Below are 22,923 nucleotides of genomic sequence, written 5' to 3' on the forward strand. Positions count from 1 at the left end.
TGTGCATTTTGACTGTATGGCTGTATATACGTGCTTTCCGTGTGCCGGGAAATAAATGTGGATTGTGTGGACTGTTTTCCCGTTTCGCTTCGTCTCCTTCCTTTTGACTCTCCCTCCTGCTTCACGTAATGGGTTCGTAGCGGGTGCAAAACGCCCGGTAAATAATCTGAACCGTCGAGGTCGACAATAACACCGCTCGGTTATCCCGATAGTATGGAACAGGCCGCACAAGCGGCTCGTGTCCGGAGTCGACCTGCGGCGAGGTACGATCGCCCGGTTTACCATCCGCGTGGGTACTTAGGTAGGTCGAGTTTGGCGAACAACCCTATCCTACGCGGGTGGCCGATTGGCACGATTGTGGTGAGGTCGAAAGGCCCACCCGTGACTGGCTCCAGGCGATAGTTCCCGGAGGGTCACGACTGAATTGTCCGTCCGGTGGGCGACGTGCCGCGATCCGAGTTACGTGGCCGTTCGCACGCCGGCGGGCGCGAATTCGCAACAATATATAAAGAGTTTATTTAGGGTGAGTGAACTCTTTTCCAACTATATAATGAAACAATACTGAGGAAAACTTTATACATAATTAATTGAATATGTGGACCAACAATGGAATCCAATTATTTATTTGTAGTGTTTGGTTTTAAGTAATTTTTAATTTGTGAAGTGTGTTCAATGTAATTCAATCAAGGAAGGTTCTCCCCCCTCTCAGGGTCAATCAAGTCAAGGTTGAAGTAAGTTACTTCACATCCTCTCCCAGCCCTCATCCACCCACCTCCCTCCTCTCCCTTGTGCATGATTCTCTCCCTCACCTCTCACCCTTCCCTCTCCTCTCCCTCTTAATTATAATCTTTCATTAACTTAACCAGTGTTTTGCAAAGGGTAAAGGTAGTATACCAAGCTTAGTTCATGTGTGGCAAGGCATGCATCCATTTCACAAGCCACTCGCATGGCCAGCTCCTGATTTCGCCCTCCTTTGCCACGCCCTCGAACTTCGACCGTGGTTTCACCACCAGCCAGGAGGCAAAGACCACAACCATGTGCTGCTGCAGTTTGTGCCAGTGCAATCAGCCTCTTCGAAGGGAAGGTCCTTAACCCAACGGTAATAGCAGCACTTTCAACATCCTGGAGAGTTCCAACCAAATCTTCCGGTGGAGATCCTGAGGTGCACACAGTCAGGAGTCGACAAGCCACTGTGGTCAGCTTTCTGTAGAAGTGAGCTACTGCACGAACGTCCCCCATTATGCTAGTGGAAAGCACAAGAGTAGAATAGCCTAAGGAGGTCGCACATTGTTCAGCCGCTTCCAGGGCGAGCTTGTTATTGCCAACAATAACGTTATGGACGTGAGCAAAGCTCTGTGGTGCACTGCGATGGCTGCGTGCTTCGGCTGCAAGTTTTCTTTGCAGGTAGTTTGTAACAGAAGGCACCAGGTTGGAGATACCCAACTTTTCAAGCACGTCCAAACATTCAGTTGGACCTGTTGGGTTGGGCACAGTAGGCCCGCTGGCAATGACTTCCAAAGGGTCACCAATAGCATCGGAGATGATGACAGAAAGCATCTGCAGGACATAAGCGAGAGTTCAAAATGTGATTATTTTCTAACAGCACAACGTTAAGTGAATAAAACAATTAAATGTTTATAAAAAAATGTTTTTTCTGTAAACACAAAAAAACCCAAATGCATACAAATAGTGTTGAATGTCAAGTCTACAGTACATATATTGTATAAGATGGTTCATCTTACCATACAAGAAAAAAATGTAATTGCAGTGCTCGGTGGCGGGGGGGGAGCATGGGGGGTGGGGAGGAGAGAGTGTAAGGGGGTTACGTGGGTGAGGGGTTGGGGGCAGTACCTATAAACGTGAACTCCGACGCCAAACAGAACAAGTTGTTTAAACTCGCAAATGCTTTAACCTCAAGCCCAAATGCACCATGGAAGCAAACAAGTAATACGACACTGATTAGAAATTTAAAAAATACACCCATGCGGGAGTGACGGTCATCTCTGCGAGAAAATATATAGCCTCCTGAAGGTAGAGCAGTTTTTGCAAACTTTGAAGTCACGTGACGCGAAAACGAAAGCGAAATTCGAAAATCCGTCCTGACCAAATTTAGATATTGTCCCATAGATTCATATGCCACAATCAAATTCAAGATTGCTTGAGAAATGTAGGAGATAGATTTTGAAAATCATTTTCGCATTTTTTGCCAACTTTGAAGTCAAGTGACACGAAAACGAAAGCGAATATCGAAAATCTGGCCCGACAAAATTTAGATATTGTCCCATAGATTCATATGCCACAATCAAATTCAAGATTGCTTGAGAAATGTAGGAGGAGATAGATTTTGAAAATCGTCATTTTCGCAACTTCAAAGGCCTCGTGACCTTGAAAGTCATACCATCGTGTACGTCTCATCAACCTTTATCAGGATCACTAATGACCAGATCTCCTGCTTCAACTTCATTGTGAACGGACGGATGGACGGACGGACAGATCGTCACCTCTCCTCTCAACACCAATATTATTAGGTCATGCTCGAAGAGATGACCTAAAAAGGAAAAGGAAAAAGTATTCTTTGCATTCAACAACAGAAATTAAATGACACAGCAAAATTGCTACAACAAGAAGCGAATACTTTGATATCGTGCGGGTGGGGGCAGTAAAAGTCTAGGTTAAGAATGATGAAACAATTTTGCAGTTATAAAATTTAAATGTAGACACGGTGAATTGGCATGCATGATGGGAAGAGTTGTGATGTTGAACAAATTTCTATTTATCGCCCTCAGATCAAAGGGATACACGCGGCCATAAGTGTGACAGAAGACGTGACAGAAGACACAGGACAGAATAGCCAATTATAAAATAGCGCGATGTCGCCGCGCTGTAAAAAAAAACGTGCAAAAAAAAAAATTAATAACGAGAGTTACAACGCTGCGCGTCAACAACTAACGGAACAGGAAGATTATCACTTCCTGCTCAGAAAATCAACTTCCGGCATCACACAGAAAACGATTCAGCACAAAAAACGTCGCTCTTCTGCATTAACCCCGCCCACAATTCACCCAGCAATTTCCGCCCACATCACACCCAACAATAAGTGTAACAGAAGACACAGGACAGAATAGCCAATTATATAACAGCGCGATGTCGCCACGCTGTAACAAAGGAAAACCACAAATTATAATATTACAAACAAGAGAGGCACTCAGGAGGAGTGCATACTTCCATTGGGCTGAACAGTTTACTGTACGTCAGGCTGACATTGATGAACGTGTTTTTTTTATATTATTTGTACAACAAGAAGATGCATTTAAATTTTTTAAACTTTCATCAAAGCTGTGCATGGCACCCTTCGTTACAATGGTATCACAAAATAGCCTGCAATGTATCTCAGCATCAAAGGTTCTGTACCTGTGCCGGAAAGGCCAGCTGTGCCAGGCCACCTCCCTTGAGACAAGAGAGCTCTCGACGGAGCATATTGAGTTCAGCAATTGTAGCTCCGCGAGACGCCATTAGTTTTGTCATGTGACGCTTTTCAGACAAGGTGATTGGTGGAGCCGGACTAGGCAGCAGAGAGGATCCTCCGCCTGCAAGTAAACCACAGCGTTTGGCAGTATCGTAAAACGAATCTCGTACTTAATTGTTGGATTTGTTCTTCATTCATAATTGAAGAAGTGTGAAATTATTACTAATTTGTAGTCTGTCTTAAAAAAAATCAAATGTTTTCAACAAACAGCCTTAACATCTCATACACATTTTCTTTTGCCGACATAAAACTCAGTTTCTGCCATTGTTGGTTGATGTCAGCTTTTTTTCATGGATGCGAGAACCCAGCAGTGACATATAATGACAGCAGTGACGCAGGTCTCCTGTGCGATGGCTGCTCTTTCAACAGGTCGAGTTATCCTTCGGTCGTATGCAACGCATGGCTTCAAGCAGCATCATTTTCTGGGGGCACAGCAGTGCCACTGATGCGGTGCCCCCTTGTAGGTTACAGCAGGAAATTTGGCTTGGGTGCTGGCGATAGCTCGTTTACTCTTCATGAAGGACACTGTGGGATCTCTAACTCACACAAAATAATGCCGGCAGATGGGACGCCCATGTTTAATGTCCATTCGAGGGACAGCACAACTCCGCCAGGCTGCACAACTTACCTCTTAATTCAACTGCATAACTGGGACAGTGTACTGGGCAGGAAATAGGTATTAGCATTTTATCAGCAAATAAATAACGGATATTTTCCGAAATAACAATCAATTATTTTATTTAAAAGTTGACATGCACCTATTGGTGGAATAATGGCACATCCGTTAAATCCAAAACTCGTCGGTAATTGTGAATAAGATTTTTGTTGTGTCATTGTTATTAAAAATGATGTTAATTTCATCAGTTGCATTACCATTGTTCTTCTTTAGCATCCTCCAAAATGCTTTTAAAATCCGATTTTTCCAAAATGGCATCCTGTAATTTGACGCCTTTTCCACAACACCAAATGCTTTTTTATGATTTTAATTACCTCAATCACCAAAGGTGGACGTTGTTTTCACCCCCTTTTTGTTTGTCTGTTTTGTCTATCTGTCTTTGAGCAGGATATCTCAAAGGGTTATGGATGGATTCCAATGAAACTTAGTGGACAGGATGGGTGCGTGACAAGGACGAATTGATTAGATTTTGGTGAAGATCCAGACCCAGATACTAGATTTTTAAAAGTGATTCCTCATTCACCATTGAGAGATGGGGCAGATGCAAATCCAGCCTATCAGTGGGATACAAAGCGTAAAGTGTACGGCCTGGTGGAGGTATGTGCTTTACTGAGTGCCATTGTAATTAATAACAGTTTTTTTAGCCATTTCAGAAAAAGCTAAAGACTCACAAACTGATGTTCCTACAGATGCTGTTTCGATCAAAAAAAATATCACTTGGAACTTTCTAGAATGACACAAGTATGTTTACTTCCTACCTGAAATAAGGACAATCAGAAGATCCTCTTCACCCAGGGGTTCCACCATGTCATGGATGGACTTCGCTGCAGCCAGTGATGCATCATCTGGTAGGTTATCCTTTGCACCTTCTCTCACCTCAATCCGGCTTGTCGCTTTCAGTAGCATTTCACTGAACAAACAGCAGTAGTACAGTCTGGTCAAAAGCTTGACCAACCAAATTTTGTTGTGATCAACCTCAAAACCACATTCATTCCTACTTTCTCTCTCTTGTCTTCCATTATAACTTCCCTTTTCAACACCGCTTGCCAACTTTCCCAACTCCTTTACCATATTACCTTCTCAATGCAAACCCCTCCCAAACACAGATTACTCATAAAGCAATAACCTGCAACAGTTGGAGGCCAAAAGCAGGTGTTACCCCCCAACAGGCTATTGGGTTCACAATGCTTTCCAAAGTCCATAACATCTCACCTGCATCGATTCTCAAGCAAAAACTTTGGTAGTCCCTTGGGTACGCTAACAATGCCACGAATGAGATGATCTCCCAGAAGTGCCTCCACACAAGCTGCCATGCCAAGCACTGCCTTTCCAAAGCCCACGATAGTAACATTGTGGTTCAGCGTTTTTATCCACTCTCCGACAGCAAGCGTTGAGTTTTCCACTCGAATAGACTTGTTCAGTGTGGTTTTAGGAAACACTGCCTTGACAGAGCTGATGAAGATGTCCTGAGTGGACAGGTTAGAGTGAAATGAGAAAAAAAAATGCAACTGGAAGGGAAAGAAACGAAGTTGGAAACAATTTTCAAATCATTTGTTCATTTGATCTCGGGCTGGTACCGCTCACATCAACAGTGGAGTGAAGGTACATATTATACAGTTGCACATGAATGTCAAACAGAATGTACTCCCTCTGAAGTAATTTTAAAAAAACTTTAATCACAGCTCTCTAATTTGTGTGCACTCAGAATGAGCAGCCATTTTAAACAAGTGACGTTGTCACGTGATCGATCACAGTGTGACACAGGAAAAGGATCTGGGGGTTGTAATAGATATGGGGGTGAAGCAGACAGCACAGTGCCAGGCAGCTACAAGAAAAGCTGATTGGGTTTTAGGTTTTATTCGTAGGGGGATAAATGACAAATCAAAAGAGGTAGTGTCGACACTGTACAGGAATTTAGTGAGGCCTCATCTCGAATACTGTGTACAGTTTTGGTCACCACATCTGAGGAATGACATAGCTGCAATAGAGGGTGCGCATCCTCGGGTTACTACCATTGAGAGATGGGCCCAAAAATGATATACAAGTAACATTGAAACTTAGATGTGAGGCATTTATTTTTAAAATTATGTCTTGACCCTGAGAAAACAAAAATATAGTGTGTTAATGCTCATAAATGGTCATTCAGGTAAAAGGCAATCACCGCAGCGAGATGCCGCTGGTCTGGAGTCTCTGCAGTCTCCTCAAACTCTGACATTGAACGTCGAAAGGGGCCAGTGTGAGACATAACTCGTCGTAAGGAGAAGCGTAGGCTGCAATGGCGCTTCAATGGAATGGCAATCATGGTCTGTGTACGTGAAAAGCACAAAATTGACAAAGCACTTCATGAAAGCATGGATTAGTGGTCAATAGCAATGGTTGATAAGTCAGGAAGTAAAAAGTCACGATGAATTGTGCTCTCATGGCAGCAAACGCGTCTATCTTGTTGCGCAGCGTGAGACGGGATTTTGCTATTGTGTTTGTGCTGTTGGTTGTTATCTTTATGAAGGTGGAACAGAGCCCTACCAAGTCTCGAAGTATCTACCTATGTGTGTGTGTGTGTGTGTGTGTGTATATCATACCTGCCAACCCGACCAATTTGCGCGGTAGCCTACCGATTTTCTATAGCTCCCAACGCCTACCGATTTTATTAGTCAGACATACCGCATTTGGAAATTATTATTGGAAAAAAAAATAGTTGTGTTTTTTTCATTTTTGCGTTCGTTTCTCACTGCCAAGATCGTATTACACGAGGCTGCTTCTACATTCTACAAAACTCGTGCCTGAACTTGATTTCTTATCTCATCAGCAATTGGTTATTGCTTCCAAACTAAGCATGACCAATCAAATGGGATGACAGGAAACAGTGGGCATTCATTTCCAGACAACGCGCCATTGGCATTTCCCATTCATGATCAAAGACTGCAGTTAACAGAGAGGACTCATCGCTTCAGTGCACGACAACAATGCAAACACCAGAAAAGAAAAAACCACCCCCACGCTGGGTCAACGAGTTTAAGCCAAGTTGTGTAACGATATTAATCTTTAACTGTCATTGTCATGAGTGGCACGGCCGCCCAAGCCTTCTTGCATTGCGCATGCGCAGCTGGTGTTGTGTGTGTGTGTATCATGGCTGCTTTTGGAATAAACGTGTTTCACGTCTGCTGAATCAGAATCGGTGGTCATCGGCGTTATCTGTGAATGAATGATTACGGAAACAAGTTGGACAACAGAGTTCAAGTGTATGAAGGCTTCACGTGAGGTAAACTGTAAATATGTTATGAAATCAGAGTGGCCAGTCATTTCATTCATAAAGATGTATCGGTGAGTTAATGTAAACTCTTGTGTACATGTATGGGCACATACATGTGGAGCTTGGACAGTCAGTAATTTATGGAAACGTGACTGATGATCATGATGTCTTAGAAAAATTAAGATTGGTGAGTTGATCAACCATGTTAAGTTTTCTCTTTTTCACTCTAAAAATATGTTGATATATTTCAGCTAACTGTGGGCTCAAAATGCAGGAGATTGCACCATTTTGCTTCATTTTTTTGAAAAATTTCCGGGGGTGCATGCCCCCGGACCCCCCTAGGGACGCGTGTGACGCCAGCCTACCACTGTTCCTTCAAAAAAGTTTGGCAGGTATGCATATATGTGTGTGAAAGTTGCTTTTGTTAGCTGCTATCTCCACACGTGGGTGGGTTCAGGAGATGGTATGGAGTTCTCCCAGGTCTCGAAGTATCCACTTCCGTTTGAGTAAGGGATCACGATTCATGGACAAAACTATTAAGTTTTCAAAGTTTTGTTGGAAAGGCTCTTTTCAGGATCATCACTGAGCCCCAGACAGCTTCCAAGTGTAGTTCGTTTGTAGTAATATTCCCTGGGATGGTTTCCAGGATCTCCGTGAGGTTCTTCTTTGACTTTCCCGTTGCTCCAATTATCACTGGTACAATTTCGGTGAATTCTATTCAGCTTCCTAGATCTTTTCACTTCATTTTTGAGATCCTAGTATTTGGTCATTTTCGTAATTTCTGTGTTGTTTAGGCTAAAATATCTGGGTACCGACACCTCAATTAGCAAGGCTGTCATTTCATTTTTGTACCTCAGTACTATATCCAGTTGCAAGGCTTTGTTTTCTGTGTTCACGCTCAATAGGTTGATTCATCAGGTCATACTTCCTTGTTTTCAACGATCGCTTTTGGTTCATGTTTTCATGAGTTTTCTGAAACTGGGATATTGAAGTTTTTGCAGATGTGTCAGTGGATTATTCTACATACTTTGTTGTGTGTTTGTGTGCACAGTTGTTTTGAAATAAGTATTTTACTTCCCGATAGGAGGTACTCTTTGTTTCTACCTTGCAAAACCTACACTTGTCCAATTGGCTCAGTCCCACCATTTTCTTAAGGCCATTGGTGTAGTGTCCTTGTTCTTCGGCATTAATAATGATTTGTTCTCCATCCGAGTTGAGCTGAGCTCTTCTTAGCCATTCGAATGAGCCATTTTTTGTCTCTGCCCAATCTGTCGGGTTGTCGGCGAGTAAACCGTCTCCCCCACCAGGTTTCCTGGTGAGAAGGGTATATGATATGGACACCCAGCAGGATTAAAAACAAAACCTGTCAAAGGACGGAGGAGCTCCTTGTGAGCCAACAGCCATCCATTTCTAGCGTCCAACTGTGTCTGCGGACGTCCTCCTGCAGTTGTTACATTTTTTAGGAGGTTGGTGGCAGAATTTGCACTCTGGCCACCGTAAAACCCTTCACTCCACAAAACATACCAAAAGTGCAAAGAAAACTGAAAACCCACTCTGTGGGAGTACCTCCTGTTCAGTTGTCCTTCGCAGGGCAGCTCACTGGATGACGGGATTGGGGCAAAGCAGTCGAGACCCCCACTCTTTGATGATAGGAGCAAAAACATGGAGTAACCTTCCCGGGTTGGATTGTGGTAGTGTGTGTCAGGATGGTGCTGAGGTGTCGTCCACCAGTGAGTGGAGGACGCCAATGGGCCGACCACGTGCCTCATGGATGCATCAGGTTAATCATCTCAAGGAGATGGAGATGGGGCAGGCATCGGGCTGGGGGATGGCCAGATGGAGGCCCCTGGAGTACTGGCAGAAAGTGGACGTCGTGACGCTCTGCTCCAGCGCATGCTCCCAAAACTGACCTGACTAATCTGTCCAACTTTTCCATTTTTTAAAAATCTCTCCCTGCTCTTATATCGTTCTACTATTTATCAATGCTTTTTTTGCTTAGATGTCACTTTATATATTTAGTTTGTCCTTTTTGCAATAGTTGAGGTTGTATTCATTGGTGTTTCGGTATCATGCGTGATATCTAATCTTCCATTCGCACCTGTTTTTGGAAATTTTTTGCAAGGCGGGTGAGGAATACCCTCTCTGGTTTCCTCTCTTCGTGTTTGCATACAAAATGGATTCTGTAGTCTGTTGAACATTTCACATATTCAGCCAGTCCTACAGTTGTCTGTCATTCTCTGCACTTGGTTGAGCTCCATCAAGACGCTCCCTCCTTGTCGCAACATGTACTTTTTCAGGATGCATCGATTTTTGTGGAAAATTTTGTGGATAGTGTGGAGCATCCTTGTTTTGATATGTAGTTTGTTGATTTCCAATTGTGGCCAATTTTTATTCTGCTGCTGTGTTGGAATACTGGGACTGCAAGTTGGTTTAGGGTTTTGATTTTGTTTCTTGGGAGAGGTATGTTTTCAGGATCAACCTCATTCTACGTCGGTATTCTTTAAGAATCGTTTTGCGCATTTCTTTGTGACATATTGTTGGCGGCCCCCTTCTACTCCAAGGAATTTGTATGATGCTTCGTTGTCTTGCTCCTGTAATATAATTTGGTCGATTTTTGTTGTCCGTTTTTGTTAGTCTACCTTGTACAATTTTTTTTTTTTTGTATACCTTGGTCGAGGCTCGTATGAGAGCGAACACACAACTCACAGCAAGGAGCCATGAGACAAGAGGGGCGGGAGTGGAAGGGACAAAACAGTGGGGAACAGACACATTAGGTGAACTGTGGAAGGGAGATGGATGGGGATGGGACGGGGAACATGGCGAAGAGAAGATGGACATTACAGGGACTTTCAGGAAGGAAAGCAGGCGAATTGAAGGAAGTGGGCTTGGGTGGATTATCGGGGGTAGAAAAGATCGAGGATTTGGAAGGGGGACGATAAGAGGTGGTGGTGAACAGCTGTTTTGAAAGCCTGGAGGGAAGAATGGGAAAGAATAGAGTGAGGAAGTTTATTCCAAAGGCGGGAAAAAAGAGGAATGAAAGAGTGAAGATGAGCAGTGATTCGCGATTTTGGTAGTTTTACCAGAAGGGGGTTGTTGGCGGACCTTGAGCGCCCTGTGGAAATGTGGTGGGGACAAATCGCAGAGAGAGAGCAGGGGGGGCAAGGCTGGAGAGGAGTCGGTAGAAGACAGAAAGACCACCGACCAACCTGCGGTGATTGAGTGAGAGGCCCAAAGACTCAGCTTCATTGCAGGATATGCCGATGATCTTAAATGCCCTGGTTTCCACAGCGTGAAGCCGAGAAAGGTGGGAGGCAGGAGCACCAGCCCAGAGGGGAGAGCAGTACTCCATCAGGCTACGGACAAAAGCTTTGTAAGTGGTCAGGAGCTCAAGAGGGCCGAGGAAGGACTTTGCACGACGGAGGATTCCCAGTCGGCGACTGGCTTTTGAGGCGAGGTTGGAAATGTGACTTTCCCAGGAAAGGTCATGGCAGATAGTGAGACCCAGAAGCTTGAAAGAAAAGATTTCTTCCAGAGGATTGTTGAGAAAGTGGATGGGGGGGTTTTCTAAACGGTCCTTTCGAACAGACATAGTGAGAGTGTGAGATTTGTCTGGATTGAAAGACATGTTCCACGTGTTGGACCAGTTTGTGATTTTATCCAAATCTGCAGTGAGCGAAGAAGCTGCTGCTTGCCGGTCTGAGGGATGACAGATGGTACGGCAGAGGGTGGAGTCGTCGGCAAAGAGAAATAGAGGATTTTCCAGAGAGTCCGAGAGATCATTGATGAAAACCAGAAAAAGAACAGGGCCCATAACGCTGCCTTGAGGAACTCCAGCCTGCACAGGAAGAGGGGATGAAAGAACTCCATTTAGGGTCACACGTTGACTGCGACAGGAGAGGAAGTCTGCGAGCCATGAGTGGAGATGGCCTTGAATACCATGGGAAGAGAGTTTGGTGAGTAGGGCAGGGTGCCAGACTGTGTCAAAAGCACGTGATATGTCCAGGGATACGGCTCGGATTTCCTGTCTGGCATTGAGGACCTCCATCCATTGATGGGAGAGCAGAAGCAGCATATCCAGGGTAGAGTGACCTGCTCTGAAACCAAATTGCTGATTGGAAATCAAGCCATTGGAGAAGAGGAAGGATTTCATGTCTGAAGCGATGATGGATTCCATCACCTTGCTGATGATTGGGAGAAGGCTGATTGGTCTGTAGTTGCAGGGATCTATTTTTGCACCTTTTTTATGCAGGGCAGTGATGTTAGCAGATTTCCAAGCAGATGGCAGATGACCGTGGGCAAATGAGAGGGTGAATAGAACAGAGAGAGGGTGAGCAAGAGCAGAAGAGCAGGCTTTGAGGACACGTGGGCTGATGCCGTCTGGACTGGTTGCAGAATCTGACTCGAGGTTTGAAAGCAAGCTCTCCACCTTGTCAGGAGAAAAGGATACAGAGTCCAGGGACAGTTGGGTGCGACTGGGTAAAGTGGGTAGAGATAGTGATGGGTTTAGGACACAAGCTTTAGCTGCAAACACCGAGTTTAGACATTCAGCTTTATCACGTGTGGAATCAGCAGTGCGGCCATTTGAGGTAAGGGAGGGGATGGAGCGGGAACATACACCAGAAACAGATTTGATTAAACGCCACCAGGATTTTGAGGAGGGAGAGAGGTTTGAGAGTTCAGACTTGAGATGAGAAAGATGTTGTTTTCTGGCTCTCCTGAGGGTAGCTACACACTTGTTCCGAGCTTTGTGGAAAGAACTGAGATTGCCCTCAGTTGGGTTTGCTTTCCATGAGGCAAAGGCAAGTTGTTTCAGGACAACTGCCTCGCCACAAGCTTCAGTAAACCAAGGGCGGGAGGAAGGGTAAGACAACTGAACACGAGAGGGGATAAATCTGTGCATGAGGGAGAGCAAGTTTCTTTGAAAGAATTCCCAGGATGAGTTGATGTTTGAGAAAGTAGTGATAGGAGACCAGTCTGTAAGTTTGATGGCTGCTCGGAGACCCTGCCAGTCGGCTTGAGTGAAATGCCAGACTCGACGGCGGTGAGGTGGTTCTCTGATAACAGCCAGAGAGATGTCCACTTTAACAAGGACGTGGTCAGAAGAACCAATTGGAGCGAAGGAAGAGCAGCAGATATTGTCAGGGAAATTTGTCAATATCAGATCCAGAAGAGATGGAGTACCATTGGTTGAGATCCGGGTCGGGAAGTTGACCGATTGAGTCAGTCCCAATGAGTCGCAGAAAGCTTTTGCTGAGGTGCCATGGCAGGTGAGAGAGGTACCCACACCAAGCCAACTGGCGTGATGACAATTGAAGTCACCACATAAGAGGAAGAGAGAGTTTGGATGAGAAGATAGAAGATGGTCCATGTTTTCGGATAGTGAGGTGTAGATGGAGTCATCACTGTTCGGTGGACGGTACAGTACACATATAAACATGAGGTGGGAGTGGAGGGGAAGCCGAAGCCAGAGGTATTCCTGGGGGTGTGGGGGAGTGAGAGCAGTGCATGGAGAGTGAGGAATAGAGTCTTTGATGAAGAGAGCAACACCTCCACCAGGACGAGGCTCAGGTCTGTCATACCGTAAGAGGGAGTAACCAGGGAGAGATACTTGGGAGTCAGACACGTCTTGGGAGAGGAAAGTTTCTGTTAGGTAGATAATGTCTGGTTTGTCAGTGGCAACCTGTATGGAAATATCTGAAAGGTTTGAGCGAAGGCCCCGGATATTTGAGGTCCACACTTTTAATGAAGCGGTAGGGGAGGAGGCTTTGGGTGCAGGAGGGGGAGGGGGAGGGTAGGACAAGGGACGAGGGGGGGAGGTAAGGAGGGTTGCTGAAAGAGTGTGGGGTATTGCAGAATAGCGAGGGGAGGGGGCCGAATGAGGAGGAGAAAAGGCTCTGTGGAGCTGGGGAGAGAGGGGGACAAGAGACAAGGAAGAAGGCAGTTGAGGATTTGAGGAGGTGGAGTGAAGAGATGGAGGTGAGAGGGCACTGGAGGGAGGCAGGTTGGTGGATGAGAGGGGGGGGACTTAGATAAGGAAGAGTGAGGGGGATGAAAGGTGGGAGAAAGGTGAGGGGGGAATTTTTGAGAGAGGTGAGAGGGAGGCTTGGAGGGAGAAGAGTGGGATGGTTGCTTTGAGAGTGAGAGTGAGGGGTGAGGGGGGTGAGTTGGCACTGAAGTTGGAAAAAAAGAATGTTTGATGGAAAGCGAGCATCCATGGCAAACTGTGGTTTTTAAAAGTTTTAGGTCAGAGATGCGATTTAACACAATTCTTGATGGATGTAATGAAGGAGAATTCAGAGCATGGAGAGAAGAAGCGCTGTAATAGTTGGATTTTTTAGGCAAGGAATGAAGGAGAGGTCGAAATGAGAGCAGTCTGTTAAAATAGCAGAAGTCGTGCATTGTGAAACAGTAAAGAGTACCACATGTGTGAGAGAGGAAGATGAAGCATTATAAGATCGTTTTTGTAGTTAAAAATAATGTATGAGAGAGTTCAACAGATTAGGTCATTGAAGTGTTAAAAAAAAAAAAAAAAAAAAAAAAATTGAGGAAGAAGACGAGGATTAAGTTAAGAGGAAGAAGAAGAAGCAGAATCGGGAGAAGGTGAGCGTGTTGTTGTTGTTGGGTATTTTTTTTTATTTTTTATTTTTTTGAGATAAGAAAGAGATTAGTTGGGAGAATGGGGGATGTTTGGAAAGTGGGGAGGATGAAAATTGGAGGCAATGGGGAGGAGAGAAATTGAAGGTAATGGGAAGAAAAAACAAACAAACAAAAAACAAAAAAAACGATCGAACACCGAGTGGAACCGGTACACCTCAAGCCTAGGCCTAGGCCTCAAACACCAGGTAAGAACGTCGACAAAAATACTCACAAAATAGCACAATTTTTGAAACAAAACCGAACTAGGAACACACAGTAACATGTAGGTGAGGAAATTAAACAGTTAAAACGGGACAAATAACAACCGGAAACTTAACTTTGAGAACGTCAGCAGGGAGCCCCGAAGGAGACCTCTCACCGCTCCCTTTGCACACAACAGCCAATCAAATTGTATTGCCAATCAAATTGTATTGCCAATCAAATTGTATTGCCAAATTGCCAATCAAATTGTACAAATGTGCACTTATCGAGGCTATATTGCATTTGAATGTCGTCAGAGTACCGTTTTACTATTTTTGGCTGTTCTGCCAATTTTTTGTCATTCGATGTGAACAGTTTTAAATCATCCATGTACAGTCACCTTTCTTGTCTCTCTGGACGCCCTCTTATTGGATGTCAGGGTGTATCTGTGTCCGTGCTTATTAATAAGGTTGCTCAGTGGGTCGAGGGGAGGCAAAACAGGAGCGTGGGAACGCTGTTGCTCTGGAATATCCCGCAACACATTTTCACTGCTGGTATTTCGATCTTTCCTTGCGAGTGCTGTAATATCACTGTGGTATGCCAGAGTTCCATTGCTTCCTGAATTAGTGTGACTATTTTGGGCTTGATCTTGTACAATTGCATACATTTTATCATAGATGAATGTGGAACACCATCAAAACCTTTTTTGTCGTCTATCCAGGCTGTGGACAATTTCGTTGCTCTGGTTTTACAGTTTTTGAGTATGGCCTTGTATATTTAGTAGTCAGTGGTCTATTGTTCCATAGCATCCTCTGTTCTGCCTCTAGGCCTCCTTGTTGAATTAGATGGTGGTGCATCACCAGCTATTAGTAGACATGTTGTTGGTATATATTGCTTTATTTATTACTTTATATTGGTTTGCACTTGTGAGGATTGGTAGACATGTTATTGGCTTATACTGGTGAGTTAGTTGGGTTTCTTCAGATTTTGGGATGATAAATGTTACCTTTTGTGAGCCACTCATGCATTACTTTTTATTACTGGACAAGTTTGTTGAATGTTCGAGTGGAGTGATTGTTTGGAATTCTATCTGGGCCTGGGCTTTTAAAGTTTGGGATTTTTGCGTGTTGTTTGAAAAAAACAAATCATCAAATATCATGGGGGCATTTCCTTAAGTGTTGCTTTTTCTTTTCCAAGTTGCAGATCCAATCCACCTCCTTGTAGTGTTATTTCGGGTCTTTATCAATAAAAAATCTTTCCAGAAACCTTCAAGTTTATGTTTTTCATGGGGGCAGGGGGTGTGGGATTAAATACATTTTGCTTTTGTTTCCTGAGTTTGCAGTGTAATCTTTTTTGGTTATTTTCCAACATGTGCTTTTGTTTTCTCCAGTTGATTTAATCGTAGTTATCTTTTTTGAGATTGTTTTCAGTGAGCATTATCTCTAGGTTTTTTTCTTCGTTTATGAATATATATATATATTTCTAACCACTGACTGACTCACCAAATTATATTAAAGATCGGAACCTTTGGGGTGACGTAGAAAGCTGAAATTTTGCATGTCGATGGACATCGAAACCAGTACACCGGAAAAAATTTACAGAATCGTTGGAAATAATCCGTAAATGAAAATATAAATAAATGAAAAAAAACAAATGAAAAAAAATGCAGGTGAGTGACCAGACAATGGGGAAACACGGTAATTTTGTGTGCCAACGGACATTGAAGCCGATACACAAGGAAAAAAAAATCACAGAAGTGTCTGAGAGCATCAATAAATTAAAATATAAACAAATGAAAAATCAAATGCAGGTAAGCAACCCAAGACAATGTGTAAGCACGCCCCGCTCGTGATATTATATATATATATATATATATATATCTTCTTCTTCTTCTTTCGGCTGCTCCAGTTCGGGGTCGCCACAGCGGATCATCCGTATGATCTGCATAGTGATTTGGCACATGTTTTACGCTGGATGCCCTTCCTGACGCAACCCTGGTCGCCTCTTACAACACAGGGATAATATATATACTGAACAAAAATATAAACGCACCAAGCGATTGTTACTATTTTACCTCAAACTCATTAATACTAAATCTTCACAACAATTTGGTTATAGAATCCCTGACAATTGAGCATTAAATTTCAAAGAGTTCCTTGAGAATTCTGGCGACAGTCTTTGCGCTACAACAGCCGACACAACCGAGGTGTCACTGTCAGAGTTCACACAATCAGTAGCGGGTGTTGGCCTCCCTCAAGCTTGGCCTCCCTCAAGCGGTTACGCACCGTCTGGGCTGAAATGCGCCTGTTATGCAGCCCGACAGTCTCATCGGCAGTCCTCGTGGCCGGTCGGAGTCGATCCCGGAGATGTTGCAGCCTCATGTGACGATCCTGACCGGCGGTGGTCACACGTGGTCGCCGGGCATGTGGGCGGTTCACGGTGCTTCCAGTCTCTCTGAGGAGCGTTCTCAGGCGGCTAATGGTGGAGTGGTGGACATTGAAGTGTGCTGCAATGGCCCGTACTGACGTCCCAGCATTCAGCATGCCAATGGCACGCTCCCTCAAGATTTGTGACATCTGTGGCATGTTGACATTTGGCACCAGTCCACATTTTGGGGAGGCCTTTTATAGGGCAAGCTATAGGGAGTGTTTGTGTCCTGGTCACGCTCACTGACCATCACTCTGTCAAGCCCCATGGTGCTCATGGGAAGAATTACTCAACGTGTGAGTCCACACACTCAGAGTGGTCAATTTCAATGGGAACATCTGTCTTGAGCAAAACAAAGGAACCATTGCTCAAACATATCATCGGTTTGACCATTTTCCCATAATGGCAATCTTGACTTAGATATTTAGGTTGGTGCGTTAATATTTTTGTTCAGTATATATATATATATATATATACACTCATATTTTGGATTCTCTTATTTTTTTTTGTATACCTTGTCGAGGCTCGTATGAGAGCTAACATACGAGCTCGTAAGGCTCGTATGAGAGCTCTTCTTTAGCTTCGGGCTTCGGTTTCCTTGTGCGTGCGTGCATGCATGCATCATATCGTGTCCAGGCTGTCGCGTCCATGAGAATATGGAGAAGACTAATAATTGGGTCAAAATGTCCAAGGGAAAAGTCACCATGAGTAAAAATCGACCTCGTCAGCCCGTCTGCAATGCGAAATGGCCAGGTTGTGTAATCGCCTCTGTGCTTCTTTATTTTTTCTGCTTGCATTTTGAGATGCTTTTTAGCTTACTATTTGAGTTTTTGTCATAACTTTTTCTACAAAAACATATTTTGAGAATATGGAGAACAATAATTAATAAATTCAGTTTTTTTTTTTTAGTACAAAGCAGATGTGGATGGGCTTTGCATTTTGCGATGCTTTGTAGTTCTGACTTGGCTTGATAAATGGTGTGGTATTGGGTAGTCCTTTCACAGGGCCGCGGCAACTGCTCGATGCAGACCTGTGAGGAAAATCTTTAGTTTGACCATCATTGAGCTATCTATCTAGGACCAAGCATATAGTGGTAGCCATCGTGAGTGATGGCGCTCCATTCGAAGCTGCTGCTGGTATCACTTTTCTCGGAAGAATATTCTCGATACATTAATAACTATGTGTGAAATGCTTACCTGCATCTATTTTATCCTTGCCCTTCATTAATGTAAATGTAACTCATCATCGAGAAGGCTGAAACTGTGGGAAGAGAGACTGGAACAACCTTCAGAAAATGAACACATGACCCTCAAGCCATCAGAGCAGCTCCCATCAGGTGCAGACTTGCCAGGGGATAACCTGGCACAGCCTGAACAGACTACGGTTGACATGGGAAGATGTAAATTAAACATGTCAAGATGAGGATACACTGAAGACGCAGCAGACTGCGACTGCAGCCTTGGCCCCTAGACCATGGAACATCTCTTGAGCTGTGGTATGCTGCATAGGAAATGCACGCCAAAGGATTTGGCAGGGGTTAATGATGTCACGTTAGAGTGTGCTCACCAATGGCAGACAGTGGTGTGATGATACGAAATGATGACTATCGTAAATATTTCTGAGATATGAAAATCAGCTCCTTTCCGAAGTAAAATGACCATTCTCCCTCAGCCACTCCTCAAAGTTTCGGCAATCTTTCCCTGAAATCAATTTAATAGCTCTACGCTGAATCTTCTCAAACTTGGCGACAAAAATGGAACACAATAATTGAGATGAGGCTTTCACTTAATTCCTGTCTAACATCGAGTAACACTACCTCCATCAATTAACAAATATGCTCCTGCAAATACAACCGATAGAACCAATTCGATTTTTTTCCCCCTCATCTTAGCTTTGCTGATTGCTGCCTGGCAATGCAGTCGATGGACTGACTGCTTAAGCTCAAGATCGCCAACCACACCTCAATCTTTCTCCTCCGTATCATGATCCAAAACCACCCCTTGCATAAAGTCTTTCCATCCATTGTTGCGGACCCTGTGCGATGCCTTAAAATTTCCTGACATCGAATTGCATCTACAAATTATATGCCAATTCATTGCGTGTGCAAACTTTGTTGTGTCTGATCATCCCCATATTTCATCATCCATCCCTTCACTCCAAGCTTGCTGTCTGTGAATTTTAAAAATCTGCTCTTTACCCTGCTATCCAAATTATTAATAGAAATTACGTAGCACCACTGCTATTACTGAACACTGAAGTATTCCACAACCATCCTTCCACTGACAATGACTCTTCCTCACCCTACAATACTCAGCTCTCCATCTATTCATGGCTCATATTCTGTCGTACCCCTGGTATTTAACCAGGTATCCACACTTTACATCATCCACACTTAGTAATTTTGCACAAATGGACGAGATCCCTTAAGCACCGACATGTACTAAAGTGGGAAGTCGTAATACATGCAACCATTCGCAATATGACTCCACCAACCCTTTGCCCATTAACAAATTTATTGCCCTCCATCGCATTCATCCTTATTAATCCCTTAACGGTTTCACCGGAGGGGACGAACGGTTTGCTCTCTGTCCTTCCGTCCCACCTGTCGTTTTTCAGACTTTTTTTTCCATCCCCTTTAACATATTCCACTGAAACTTAGTGGCTTTATTATGATATGTCTATATGTCTATATGTCTACATCTCTATCTCTCTCGCTGTCGAGTGCAGCCTGTGGCTGCTGGTTGCATCATTGGTTGGGACACGGCTATGCCACTGATGCAGTGTCCCCCTTACCAGTACACTATTACTCATTTTGCCAACCTCGGAAGGATGACAGGCTGAGTCAACCTCCTGGTGTATTAATTCAGCGGCCAACGGGGCTTGAACTCGGGACCCTAGGATCCCAAGGTGCCACCCGAACCACTAAGCCAACTCCAGGCTATTATGATAAGTTTCAGAACTTTATTATGATAAGTTACAGAACGGGTTTGAGTTTAAGGGCATTTTGTAAACTTTTCATAGTCATACCCCTTTTGGACTTAGAAAATATAACATCGCCAAGGGATATGTATTGCAAAGCAATTATCGCTCTTGTTACCTCTGCCAGCAAAGGTGGACGGAATTTATGTTTTCACACCCGTTTGTCTGCAAGCACATTATCTCAAAAAAAGTTATGGACGGATTCGGACAAAATTTGGTGGACATGTTGGGTGTGTGACGAGGACGAATGGATTCGATTTTGGTGAAGATGTAGATCCTGACACTCGAATTTATTTCATTTATTCTTGACCATCGAGAGATAGGGCCAAAAATGATACATAGCACGATATCTCAAAAAGGTTGTGGACGGATTCAGATGAAACTTGGTGAATGAGTTGGGTAGGTGTGAAGAACAAGGCGATCAGATTTCAGTTCAGGTCCAGATCCAGATCCGACCTATCAGTGGGATACAAAACATAAACTGTTCAACACTGAGTGCCGTTCTCATCCTTCTCATACAATGGAGACCACACACAAATTGCACACTCCAATCTTAGTCAAATTAAGCACTTGCACAGTCACAAAGACCCCTACCGCTCCATTGGGACCATAGTCTGTGCAGAGCGTTGGTGCTGCTGAAGCAGTCTCCTGGGCTATTGGGCACAATCCTGGACGGATCGCCACTCTGACACAGGATACCAGCAAGCTGGCACTCATTTTGCCAACCTCAGGATCAGTGTGACCACTCCTTGGCTGTTTTTCACAAGATCTTGGCTATTCGTTGTTCACCTTGGCGTCTTGGTTTTCTACAGGTTTTCTATTATCATCGCTTTTCTGAAACCTTGTGAATTCTGGGCTTTTTTTCATTGGCTCGCCTTGGCATTTATGAAAATGAGGAGCGGTCACACTGCCATCACGATGGCAGGCAGAGTCAACCCCACCTGGTATTAATTCAATAGGAAAGCAGGATTTGAACTTAGGATCCTCGGATCCCAAGCCCACCACTCCGACCATGAAGCCAACACCAGACATAAAGACCCCCCCCCCATCCATAAATGTAAAAGTTATCTTGATATACTCTATTTACAAGCTTCAGAATATGTCGATTCAAGTTAAGCTGGCCGTCTACAAATAGAGTACGCAAAATTATTTTTTCAGTTCTCATCTCCTAAAAGCGTTTCCGTTTGTGTCTCGTCTCTCACGTCATCCTGAAAATATTGGTTATATATATATATATATATATATATATATATATATATATATATATATATATATATATATATATATATATATATATATATATATATATATATATATATATATATATATGGGAATGACTATGCACCTTCGTGTCATCAGCAAAGAGTTTGCAATGGGTTAGTTAGTTCACCTCTGTATTAAAGGTCATTTATTAACAACACGAAAACAACTGAACCCGCCCAGTACACTGCGTTGTGGTATTCCACTACTCACATCACACGGCTTCTCAACAAATCCATGAAGTTGAACTCATCCGTTTACAATCGTCGACGACTGGAAAAAAAATTCAACTTGAGGACCCAAACACCGCATCTGAAGCGGGAGTTTCTGAGGCGAAGACCGTCAAAAAAAAATCTTTTAAAAATCCAAACAAACGAAAGATACCGTGAGTACCTCGCGCCGAGAACAATAAAAACCCGCTGTATAGGGTGGAATGACGAAGCAAGTAAAAAAAAAAACTCATTAAATTCTGTCTGAAAATTTTTCACACACGGACAGCCTATACACCGCCTATGTGATTTCACGTCGTCACAGAACGATAAGGAAAATCGATGAAATCAGACATGCAGAATGAAGACTGCGCAATGTATTATATTATTATCCTAATTTCGCGCGCAGACAGGAAAGTGAAAATGATGTCCTATGTCGCTTTTCCCTCTCTCTTTTTTGGTCTGCAGACAAAAACAAGTTCCTCAAATCACCGCCATCGCCGACTCGGATTACCTTTTTCAGTTAAAGTACATTACCGAGGAACTATTCCTAGCAGACATTAATTCTCCCTGAATTGCTAATGGGTTAATTTTTTGAACTAGTGCGGGCCCGTCGGTGCGTGGCCGGCCGTACGTGCAAAAAAGAAAACTTTCAAACCGCGTGCCAGAAACAACAACCACACAATGCGTGCCCGTACGTGCGTGGAGGTTCGTGCAAAAAAAAAAGAAGAAAAAAAAAGAAAAAAAAGAAGACTTGTGACATCAATCGTGACGTCATAGTACGTGTGCTGTCATTGGTTTGGTAAATAAATGGCCATAACTTGGGAACCGCTTATCCGATTAATATCAAACCTTGAAAAGGCACATCCTCAGGTCCCCAGCAATATTCCTGGGAAGTTTCAATTAGATCGGACCAGCGGTTGGCGAGAAACATCGGTCGCAGACAGACACACACACACACACACACACACACACACACACACACACACACACACACACACACACACACACACACACACACACACACACACACACACACACACACACACACACAGACACACACACACACACACACACACACACACAGACACACACACACACACACACACACACACACACACACACACACACACACACACACACACACAGACATAGAGATTGCTGGAATTATAAATTGATAATTGGTCAATTTAAACTGTTAGCAGCAGAGTACCACCCAATTGGCGATCTTATTCCCAGCATGCAACGCGTTATTTTGACACATCCGGTTCCGAATGGAAGCTCGTTTCATAACACCGCCTAGTGGATGACTAGGGCATTGCAGTGCTGTGTGCATGTCCCTCTGGAGCCACGTGAAACCCCTGGGTGCTGGGGCGTGCAACATGGCCGACCTGAATGAACACTGGTTCCACGTCCTTTATTATAAGCATCTGAAACGTGGTGCATTCAGAAGTGGTTCGATGCAAGTTACCCATCCTATTCAGGAACCGACTCCTTCAAGCACCACCGCGCGTGCAAAAGTGACTAAATAACTGAACACTGTGGTCTCACACTGCAACGTGCTGCGCTGAAATGCCACGTGCATTGGCCTTGACCAACATGGCTGCCAACATTCCACCCCCAGACGTGACGACAATGAGGGGTGACTGGAGCGGTAATTGGCACGATTTTAGAGCTGAACTTGAGGATTATTTATTAGCAACGAGCCTGAAGAAGAGGCCAGAGGAAGTACAAGCGGCAACTCTGAGTAGGGTTATCT

The 22,923-nt window shown here is 43.9% G+C and overlaps 1 protein-coding gene across 2 annotated transcripts in view; it reads right to left on the bottom strand.

Moving 5' to 3' along the window:
- GLYCTK (glycerate kinase) overlaps positions 1 to 21,424 on the bottom strand; it is a 39,600-nt gene extending 18,176 nt beyond the window's left edge. Inside the window, exons 1-7 of one of the 2 annotated variants that reach the window (XM_085894257.1) lie at positions 21,169 to 21,400; positions 9,019 to 9,306; positions 6,364 to 6,507; positions 5,415 to 5,668; positions 4,961 to 5,112; positions 3,412 to 3,587; positions 895 to 1,557 (exon numbers count right to left, since the gene is read on the bottom strand). In XM_085894257.1, coding sequence (XP_085750383.1) covers positions 895 to 1,557; positions 3,412 to 3,587; positions 4,961 to 5,112; positions 5,415 to 5,668; positions 6,364 to 6,504 — 1,386 coding nt within the window. In that variant the 5' untranslated portion in view covers positions 6,505 to 6,507; positions 9,019 to 9,306; positions 21,169 to 21,400. Of the gene's footprint in view, positions 1 to 894; positions 1,558 to 3,411; positions 3,588 to 4,960; positions 5,113 to 5,414; positions 5,669 to 6,363; positions 6,508 to 9,018; positions 9,307 to 21,168 lie in introns of both variants that reach the window. The other variant, XM_085894256.1, reaches the window with a different exon arrangement.
- Between the last annotated feature and the right edge of the window lie 1,499 nt (positions 21,425 to 22,923).

Source organism: Eptatretus burgeri, chromosome 9 (assembly GCF_056783735.1).
Source record: "Eptatretus burgeri isolate ZD-2024b chromosome 9, Ebu_testis_v1, whole genome shotgun sequence".
NCBI lineage: Eukaryota > Metazoa > Chordata > Myxini > Myxiniformes > Myxinidae > Eptatretus > Eptatretus burgeri.